General features: G+C 36.3%; 1 protein-coding gene and 1 non-coding gene across 2 annotated transcripts; one reads left to right on the plus strand and one right to left on the minus strand.

Moving 5' to 3' along the window:
* Positions 1–7,169: 7,169 nt before the first annotated feature.
* LOC112504166 lies at positions 7,170–7,275 on the minus strand. The gene has a single exon (XR_003068134.1). It is a non-coding gene; the product is annotated as a small nucleolar RNA R71 (small nucleolar RNA).
* A 1,899-nt stretch (positions 7,276–9,174) lies between these two features.
* Positions 9,175–10,159, plus strand: LOC112504164. Its single transcript, XM_025108114.1, has 2 exons — positions 9,175–9,624; positions 9,869–10,159. The coding sequence occupies exons 1-2, from the start codon at positions 9,175–9,177 to the stop codon at positions 10,157–10,159; spliced, it is 741 nt and encodes a 246-aa protein (XP_024963882.1).
* Positions 10,160–10,952: the final 793 nt, after the last annotated feature.

Here is a 10,952-nt window from a genome sequence, read left to right on the forward strand (position 1 = left end):
ATAGCTAAACACAAGGAAAGAAAGAAAACACTAATCTGATACCACTTGTTGGTCCCGTAAGGGTCTACAAGAAGAGAAACAGTTTGTAGATGGGGGGGATGAATACACAGTATTTTCAAATTTAAAATATATATTGATAGAGAAGATCAATACAGATTTTACAAGATTGTTTGCGGAAAKATAAGGTAATAAAAACCTATCTAAACAATCTTTGGTTACACACAAAGCTTTAGCAAATACAAGAAAAGAAGTTGCTATAAGAAAGATCATTTACTTAAGCTAGAAAATGCTTGAAGTAATAATTGGGGGTTAGAGAGAGATGCGCGCTCTCTGCATGGAGAAGAAACACTTCTATTTATACTCAGTGCATTAAATGTTCATTTAATGCAATAAGGTAGGGTTAGAGAGCGTGTCAAGCCTTAAGTGGAGGACTTGTCCTTTGCCACAGTGAATAGTACAAATCACTATTCATGAGCAGACATCCTTACCTAAAGTTGGTGGACATAGAGTCGACTAATCGGCTCCGTATCGTACTAACTTTCGTAGGGCGTAGGGTTTTGTCCTTTGTGTGCGTAAGGACAGGACAACAACAATCATGCTAAGCAAACTTCCTTTGATCGCTGAATGCTGGAATGACCTGAAGGTCTCATCATCATTTGCTGAAGTTTGAGCAGTCTTCACACATATGTAGACAGACTTGTAATCACTGAATACCGCTTCAGATCACGTACTCATCAGTCTATAATCTTTAGTTTCAGTCTTCGACGGTTGCTGAAGGTTCTTTGGTGTGAGTGTTGTCTTCTTGAAGTATTGTGGTTTCTGATAGATTTATAATGCAAGTTCTTCAGCGATCACTAAACGGACTCAGTGAAGATCGCTGGAACTGAAAATACAGAAACATAAATACAACGTATAAGAGAGAAGGGATTATCATTAAATGACTGAGAGAGAGGATCAACAGTATTTCTCGTTACCGGCTTTCTACAATTGACAGTGAAGTGACCTAGCTTGCCACAGTTGTAGCATTTGTATTCTCATCAGCTACACCTTTGACAAATTTCTTCTTCTCTTCCGACTTCTTTTCTTATTTTTCTTCTCAATCTCCTCTTCATATTTCTTATTCTCACCGAATTTATCTTTAAATTCGTACTTTGAGCCTAAAGAGAATCTTTGATTATTCGAGTGTGATACTTTCTGAAACTTCTTTTGGAATGCTTTGGTTAGCATTGCCATGGCATGTTTGAATTCTGTCATTTCCGAGTCTGAATCACAACTGTCACTTCCTTCACTTGCCGATTCACTTGATTGGCTGATCTCCTTCACTTGCTTTCCAGACCTGCTTTTACCCTTCTTTTCAGATACAAAGGCTAAATGATCAATAACTTCCTTTTCCTTTTTCTTCTTAGAATCTCGGACCTCTAAAAATTCCTCCTCGTTTCGCTTCAGAGTTTCATAAACCTCATGTATGTCGATATCATATAAGGATTTCTTGAATCTGAGATGGTTATCATAAGGTTTCCACTCTGGTTGTAAGTTGCTGAGGAATTTAACATTTATCTCTATGACAATTTTAGAGATTCCGTTCTTGGTCAGCTCATTAAGCAATCTGGTAAGCCTGTCATAAACATCGTCAACGCTCTCTCCATCTTTAGCCTTGACCTCTTCATACAAAGATATATAGTTAGTGATTTATAACTAAGTTCCCACCTTGGAACCCATCATCATTTTCTCTATTTGTACCCACATGCTGTTACCAGAAGATTTATGGCTGTCAATGCTCGTGTAGATATCATTGGTCAGTGCTTGCATCATGTAGGACTTGCATAACACATCAGCATGTGCTCTCTCCTTTTCTTTCGCAGTGTATCTAGATTATTCTTTGATTATTCTTTGACCAGGTCTGCCTTGTTCAGGAATGGCAGGTGTCTCTCTGTAAAATACTGTTGGTCCTTCCATCAATGATTCCATGATCAGCTCACCTTCTTTCATTATTTCAATGAAGTTGAGGAATCTATCCCTTCATTGATTGTAATATCCTCTAAATAGTACAGGTGGATTGGTGTCAGTACTGATAGCCATTGCCTCTCTTGAACTCATTTTATTATATTAGTATGATATCGGATCGACTACAGTTCAAAATTTGAATTAAAGGATTAGAATTCAAAATTTATCTCAATAAATCGCACATAGGAAATTGCACTCATTCAAGACTTCAAAAAAAATTAAGCACACAGACTTATTCGGATTAGAAGTCAGGACAAGGTTATCCGGATTAGATATCCGGAAAAAAAGATAGTCAATAATTTCTAATCAAACCAAGTTATCCGGATTGGATATTCGGACAACAAAGATAATCAAACTGGCTCAATACACAACAAATTCGGATGAAAAATCCGATGATTTTAAACACTTAGTCAAATTCGCACAAATGAATACGGACGTAAAAAGTCAACAAGTCAAGTCAACCTAGTCAACAAGTCAAGTCAACCTAGTCAACAAGTAATATATATGAACAAATCCGCTCAATTTTAAAGTCAACAATTCAAATCACTCAAATAGTCAAAGATATCAATCCTCTCACAAAAGAAAGTCAAAATCCATTCAACAATCCGTTCACTAAGTTAAAATCAAAGTCAAAATATGATCAAAGATTAAATTGCATATAACATGACCAAGATTAAATCACACAAATAAATCGCACAATTAACAACCTAAATCGCACAACACATCAACTAAATTGCACAACAAATCAACGATATACCAGGCGGATAAGAAAATTACTCACTAAATCGCACACGTTACAAACGATTTAAAATCTAAATCGATCAAACTTTACCCGGTTTATTCTAAATCGAACAATCACAATTCACAAAAAAATCACAAGTCTTAAATCAAACAAGCTCTAGGCGATTTACACTAAACCGATCAAGAGTTATATGGATTAAAATTCAACCAAAAACACAATATTAAACACTTTTTCACAAAAAATTTGGATCAAAACATGAAAAATTATGAATTTTTTAAGAACACAAATAGTTTTCTTAAACTCAAAAATCGATCAAAATAGGTTCAAAACTTGATTAAAATAAAAATTGATGTTAATCAAATATGTTCAGGTTGAAAATGCGAATCTAATAGTGCAAATTATATCAATTAACACTCAAAATCGATGCGATTAAAGCCAAAAAATGTACAATTTTGTCGATGAACTAAAGAACAGATGAATAACAGTCAAGAATAGTCCGCTTAAATCCCCTAAATCCGTGCAAATTTCCTCGAAAAATTGAAAATCCTCTAAAACAAATCGCTGCAATCTGTGCTCTGATACCAGTTGATGTTCCCAAATCATACAAAATCAAAATTAATCTTCAAGATCAAGAACTAGATTGAGTAGTGAGAGATTTTCACCAAATATTCTATTTGATTTCTTGAGAGAGAATTACAAATGATTAATAGCATTAATCAGATTAACAACTGAACTAATGACAATTAGAGAACTAAATCCTATTTATACTAAGGAAAATAGTAAAGTCTAACTATTACAAAAACATTACAAAGGGAGAACTTGAATACAACTTTAAAGCTTATTCTTGAACCCAACACGCACTAATTATTTAGTGCTTGAACACTATTTTCTTCTCTTTTAGATAGGACATTTTCTATTTATATCCCAACATTGAGTCATTTCATTCCTTTATTTTCCACTTTTCTGTTATGAAGCTAGGATGAATGATTTACCTATTTTTGTTATATAATGGATTAATATAGATTTATTTTGGACAATTTGAAGCTATTTGATGCTGCAGGGATGCTGCAACATGACCTGACAATGAAGAAATAGAAGAGAAAGGACATGATGCTGACTAACATGACCTTAGCTGATTTTTGAATGACATCTTATGTTTGGACAACTGTTTATTTTGTAATTAGCTAGAAACTTGTTGGCTAATTTAGTTACTTTAGACTTTAAATATTTACTTTATGGTACTTTTAGTTGCTTTAAGACTAGATTAGTATGAAATGTCTATTTTGCCCTCGTCTCTACCTTAGTATAAATAGAGATATTGTGGTTAGTATTTTGATCATCTCATCTAATTTTCAAGTAGTTGTCTTACTACTTGTAGAATATTTTATCTCTCTAGAAATACAAGTAATCTTTTGGCTAATCTCAAGCTTTCCTTAGATTGCTTTTTATTTTCTTGTTATTTAATTTCCGTCATTTATTTATTATGTTTTCTTGCTCTTTATTTTACATCATTTATTAATTACGCTTTCCGCATTTTATTTCCCGTCATTTACATTTCATTATTTATTTTTATGTCTTTATTTATCGTACTTTATATTTCTTGCCATTTACTTTCCGTCATGAGTAGCTAAATTTCTTAGCTCGGGTGTATGACGGAAAGGGTGAGTTTGTAAAGCAAAATAAGTTAGACCCTTTTATGTAACAACAATGTTTCATTATTTAATTTGAAGTTTTATAAACCAATAACACTTCTTGACGAGTTGATCACTGAAAAGTGTTAAAGTGCCATGGACTCTAAGCTTAGCCATTGATTGCACGTCAATTTGGATGATATAGGAAGTAGACTTGAGAGAGTTGCTAACAAAGAGATTTGCTATTCGTATTTTCTAAATTGTTAATTATCGAGAGAGTGATTTTTAACAAAGAGATTTGTTTATCCATATATTTTGAGGACACCATTCTTGAATACAACATTCTGAAATCATTTTCTTACTATTAGGGTGTGTTTGGTTTGCAGGAATGGAATGAATTTGGGGGGATTTGGATTTTAAATCCATTCCAATCCTATGTTTGGTTTGGCAAATTGAAGGGATTTGGAATCCGAGGATTTGATTAAAATCCAGTGTACGCGGGATTTGGAAATCCTTTGCAAAGGTGCGGGATTTGGAAATCCTTTGATTAAAATCCGGCTTTTCCTTCCAATCGCTTCCCTTCCATCGCTTCACTGACCTTCCTCCCGCTTCCTTCACCCATATTCCCGCCCTAAGGTCGCTTCCCTCCCATCGCTTCCCTTCCATCGCCGGTGCTCCCTTCCCACACGTTGCGAAGCTGTGCCCTAAGGTCGTCTCGCCGGTGCTTCCTTCCCGTCTGTTGCGAAGCTGTGCCCTAAGGTCGTCTCGCCGGTGCTCCCTTCCCGCCTTGAGCCAAAATGCCTTTCTTGTTCGCCGCCTTCTCGCATCACTCTCAGCAGGTAAATCATATAACACCTTTTGGTTATTTGCTTCTAAGGCATGCTGATGTATGGTCTACCATGAGTTAGGGATCGTCAATTGATAATTTGGAACTATGGCTATTTTTCTAGAGCTCCACCTGATTTGCACAGTGAGATTAAAGATTAGCCTGATTTGCACATATGTGGCTTGTGATGAGCCTTTCTACTTTTGATGCAATCGATATGGTTGATTGGTTTTTGCCACACAGCAAGACTGCCTTTTTCTATCACTTTTTTCCAACAAAGACGTTTGGCAACATCCTCAATACCATCTTGTTCATGTTTTAAATCTTCTTGCGTTCTATCCCAACCTTTCCAAGACTTCTTCCAGTGAATAGGAGGTCCAGAAAGTATCCATTATCCACCAGGCCTTAGAACTCTATCCACTTCAATTAGATATAGTCCATCTACACATCAATCACAAATAAATCAAACTAATTAATTCATTAGCATAGAAGAATGACATACATAAGCCAAAAGCTATATATACAATACTTACTCCACACCCTGTATCAAGTGCAGTCCACACCCTGGTCTGGTTTTATGTCTCAATAAAGTTTTGGGGTCTAATTGCCTAAATAATTCCAACATGTTTGTCATGAATCCTTCTTCGTCTGCATATGCTTCATACCCGTAAACTTGCAGCTTGGCCAACCATCACTACAACAAAATCGTCTTTATAAGACGTCAAATATGTCTAAATTCCTAATATTTTGTTTTATAGGACCTATGTTTCTTCCCTAGATTTGGTGATTAAACTAATTACAAAAAAAAATTCAATTCAAATCCAAATCCAAATCCTACAAACCAAACAGAGGAATGGATTTCAAATCCAATCCAAATCCTGCAAACCAAACACAGGAATGGATTTTAAATCCAATCCAATCCAAATCCCATGGAATCCAAATCTCTCCAGGGAATCCAAATCCCTCAGAAACATTCCTGCAAACCAAACGCACCCTTTACTTTCATCTAAACTTTTACTACGATCCTTGTGGACGATATCCGGTACTTGTACCACTTTATTACTTAAAATATGATATTGAGACTAATTGTATACTTGCTATTGGTCCTAGTAGTAAGTCTGTGGGTATGTGAATACGGACCCGATCAAGTTTTTGGCACCGGTGCCAGGGATTGGCAAGCTATTAAGTTTTTCTGTAAGTAACTTTAAAGATTTGATTTTTCTAACACCGTTTGATCCGCTTTTAAGAGGTGTATGCCATGGATATAATACGAGGAGTTTCTCAAATTCGATCTGGATATTGAGAGAACATTCTGCCAAAGAAGAAGGGCTCAAAGAGCAAATTCTGCTCTACTCCCTCCTAATATGGTGTTACCTCCCCCTCTTGACAAAGAAGTACCAATTCAAAACCCACCAGCCTTTGGTCAAATACCACAATTTCAACCTTTTTTACCAAATGCACCACCTTTTCAAAACCCACAGGACATCCTTTTCAACAAGGGCCAACAAATCATGAAGATGCACATAATGACAGAATCTGAAAATAATGATCATCCAAGAGCTCAAACTCCAAATATAATTAATCTTGCAAACTCTAGAAATGGAAGAATCATGGACTATGCTATTCCTGACTTTGAGCAATTGAACTTAGGGATAGTTAGACCTCATTTGACTTCCCTTTATTTTGAGCTTTAACCGATCATGTTCTATATGTTGCAAACAAATGGACAATTTGCAGGATTACCACCGGAAGATCCTCACTCACATCTAAAATCTTTCATGAAAATTATTGATGCCTTCATGATCCCAGGAGTGTCTAATGATGCTCTAAGACTTACTTTGCTTCCATTTTCTTTATAAATCGGGCAAAGTCTTGGTTTAATTCATTACCACCAGGTTCTGTACCATCATGGGGCAATATGGTCGAATTTTTTTTGCTAAAATATTTTCCACCCAACATGAACGCAAAGTCCAGAAATGAAATATGTCTGTTTAAACAAATGGACAATGAAGTTGTTCTCGATGCATGGAGAGGTTTAAAGAGCTGTTAAAGAAATGTCCACACCATGGCATTTCTTACTGCATTCAACTCGAGACATTCTACAATGGGTTAAGTCCCATGGCTAAACAAATGTTCGATGCGACTGCGGGAGGAGCCTTTACAACTAGTACCTACAATGAAGGGTATGAAATCCTTGAAAAGATTTCTGCAAACAATGGACACTGGCCTGATCCACGTGCTCAACTGCAAAAGAAGACAGCTAGAATTCATGATGTAGATGCATACACTGCATTAACAACACAACTCTCTTCCATAGCCAACATGCTTAAAAACCTAACTTTTGGTCAAGGAGTATAGCCAACTGTTACTACACCTATTCCATCAGTTCTCTCAGTGCAATGTGTTTGTTGTGGAAGGAACATTCTTATGAACTTTGCCCACATATTTCTGAATCTCTCAATATTGTTCATAATAGATCAAATCCCTATTCCAACATATGCAATGCCAGTTGAAGTCAGCACCCAAATTTTTCATGGAACAGTCCAAGTTTGAATGCACCTGTTCATAAGCAACAAGAAAACTCTAATTTTCAACCTCAACAACATGCAAGCAGTTCTAACTCTCAAAATCATCATCACCAAAATTATCAAGCTGCTCAACCATCTTTTCAAAACAAACCACCTCCACAATCTGAATCATCATCTTCTTTGGAAACTATGATAAAAGTATTGGTGGCTCAGTCTCAAGCTCAGCAGCAAGTGATGACCCAAAATCAGTCTCTTTTTAATCAACAAAGTGCTGCTATCAGAAACCTGGAAACTCAAGTCAGTCAACTTACGCTCAATCAAACCAATAGATCCCTTGGTACTTTGCCTAGTAACACATAAGTCACTAGAGATCTAGGAAAAGAGCATGTGTAGGTAGTGACTCTTAGGAGTGGGAAGGAAAAAAAAAAAGACCATACCAAAAAAAAAATGAACAGGTTGTGTCTAAACCTGAGACTACACTTTATGGTCCATGTTACTGAAAATCCACCAAAACCATTAGAAAACCAGTCATCTGAGGTTTCTACTTTTGTTCCTCCTTATTTAGACTATCCTCTGTTATTCCCAGAAGAAGTTTCTAGGCAAAAGCCAATTGAGGATGAGGTTATAACAGGTCCAAAGACCAAGGTTGTAACCCTATCTGAACCTCAAGAAAGTAAGACCAAGACTCTAGGCATTCTAGACCCATCTTGCTCAACACAGTCAAATAAAGCTATCATAAAACCAATTCCTCTTTATGTTCCTTTTCCCCAAAGGTTAAGAAATCAAAAGGAAGAATTGCAATTTAAGAAGTTTTTGGAAGTGTTTAAAGCATTGCACATCAACATACCTCTTGTTGAAGTAATTGAGCAAATGCCCATTTATGTCAAGTTCCTCAAAGACATCTTAAGTAAGAAAAAGAAGCTGAACGAATATGAAACTGTAGCTTTTACTGAAGGATGTAGTGTGCTTTTGACCAACAAGATACCTTTTAAGCTTAAAGACCTGGGGAGTTTCACTATTCCCTGTTCTATAGGTGGAAAGAAGGTTGGAAAAGCTTTGTGTGATTTAGGTGCTAGTATAAACTTTATGCCCTTGTCTGTTTTCAACACCTTAGGCATAGGAGAGGCTAGACCTACCACCGTCACACTACAATTGGCCAATAGAACTATTGTTTATCCAAAAGGTAAGATTGAGGATGTCTTAGTTCAAGTTGACAAGTTCATATTTCCAGCTGATTTCATCATTCTAAAATTTGAGGCTGATAAAGATATTCCCATCACCTTAGGAAGACCATTCTTAGCCACTGGTGGAACTTTGATTGATGTCCAATAAGGACAACTAACTATGAGGCTATAATACCAGAAAGTCACATTCAATGTCTTTAATTCCTTAAAGTACCCTGATTACTTGGACGAATGCTCAGGAATAACTGAGATAGAGGCAATGTGTCATAAAGAAGGAATTAGAAAGACCTGTAAGTTAGAGGAGGAAGATAGTGCTGAGATAAATGAAAAGACTATTGAGGATTTAGGAGATGACACTGCCCCACAAGATGCTGCAGCATTTAAGTTGTTGGAAAATAGAGAGCAAAAGAACTTTACCCAGTCCATAATTTCACCACCTGACCTGGAGTTGAAGCAACTCCTATCTTATTTGAAGTATGCTTTTCTAGGAGAAGAAGACAAATTGCTTGTCATCATATCATCTACCCTAGACTCACACCAAGAAAAGAAGCTTATAGACATGTTGAAGTTGCACACAAAAGCTATAGGATGGACCATTGCTGACCTAAAAGGGATTAGTCCTTCTATTTGTCAACATAAGATCATCCTAGATGACAAGAACTTCAAGTCTATAGAGCCTCAAAGAAGATTAATCTCTGTCATGAAAGAGGTAATGAAAAAGAAAATTTTGAAATGGCTAGATGCAAAAATAATTTTTCCAATAGCGTGTAGTTCTTGGGTTAGTCCAATTCAATGTGTCCCAAAGAAGGGAGGGTTTACAGTTGTCACCAATGACAAAAATGAACTCATTCCCACTAGAATAGTATCAAGATGGAGAATGTGCATGGACTATCTATCGTAGGCTAAACAAAGCCACCTAAAAAGACCATTTTCTCTTACCTTTTATTGATCAGATGTTAGACAGGTTGGCCGGAAAGGAATATTACTCTTTCTTGGATGGATACTCTGGATGTAATCAAATAGCCATATCACGCGAGGACCAAGAAAATACCACCTTCACTTGTCCCTATGGTAATTTTGCCTTTAGAAGAATGCCATTTGGACTCTGCACTGCTCCTGCAACTTTTCGAAGATGCATGATGTCCATATTTTCTGGCATGCTTGAAAAGTCCATAGAAATCTTTATAGATGATTTTTCAGTTTATGGTTCAAATTTTGATAATTGTTTGGAAAATCTAAAATAGAGTCTTGAGAGATGTAAAGAAACTGATTTGGTTCTCAACTGGGGAAAAATGTCATTTCATGGTTAAAGAAGGGATTGTTTTGGGACATTTGATTTCTAAAAGAGGAGTTGAGGTAGACAAAGCTAAACTTGAAGTTATTGAAAAACAACCTGAACCAACCACTGCCAAGGGAATAAGAACTTTGAAGGCCAAAGAACAGCAGTTAAAGTTTTAAAATCTGGTTTTTATTGACCAACTCTCTTCAAGGATGCCCACAATTTTGCACAAAGATGCAATGAGTGTCAAAGAAGTGGTTCCATTTCTAAAAGGAATGAAATGCCACTAAATGGGATCTTAGAAGTAGAACTGTTTGATATTTGGGGAATACATTTCATGGGACCATTTCCCCATCAAATAATTGTCAATACATACTAGTTGTTGTTGATTATGTGTCAAAATGGGTAGAGGCTATGGCTTTGTGTTGCTAATGATGCTACAAACGTGATTAAATTCCTTCAGAAGCATATTTTTACAAGGTTTGGTACCCCCAGGGCACTAATCAGTGATGAGGGTACCCACTTTGTAAATAACCTGTTAAGTGGAGTCCTTGAAAAATATAACATTATCCACAAGATTGTAAATGCCTACCACCCACAAACTAATGGATTAGCTGAAACAGAGAAATAAAGGGAATCTTAGAAAAGGCTGTCAAGCCAAACAAAAAAGAATGGGCTTTCAAATTAGATGACGCTTTATGGGCATACAGGACTACTTTTAAAACACCTATTGGTACGTCTTCATATAAGTTGGTGTT

Source organism: Cynara cardunculus, unplaced genomic scaffold (genome assembly GCF_001531365.2).
Source record: "Cynara cardunculus var. scolymus isolate 2C unplaced genomic scaffold, CcrdV1 Un_Scaffold_4794, whole genome shotgun sequence".
Lineage (NCBI taxonomy): Eukaryota > Viridiplantae > Streptophyta > Magnoliopsida > Asterales > Asteraceae > Cynara > Cynara cardunculus.

Bases quoted from the DNA above. Each gene is read 5' to 3' on its own strand.
- LOC112504164 (XM_025108114.1), top strand. From the start codon at position 9,175: ATGTGTCATAAAGAAGGAATTAGAAAGACCTGTAAGTTAGAGGAGGAA. The intron at 9,625-9,868 runs GTAATGAAAAAG...TTTATTGATCAG, and splicing joins TAATCTCTGTCATGAAAGAG to ATGTTAGACAGGTTGGCCGG.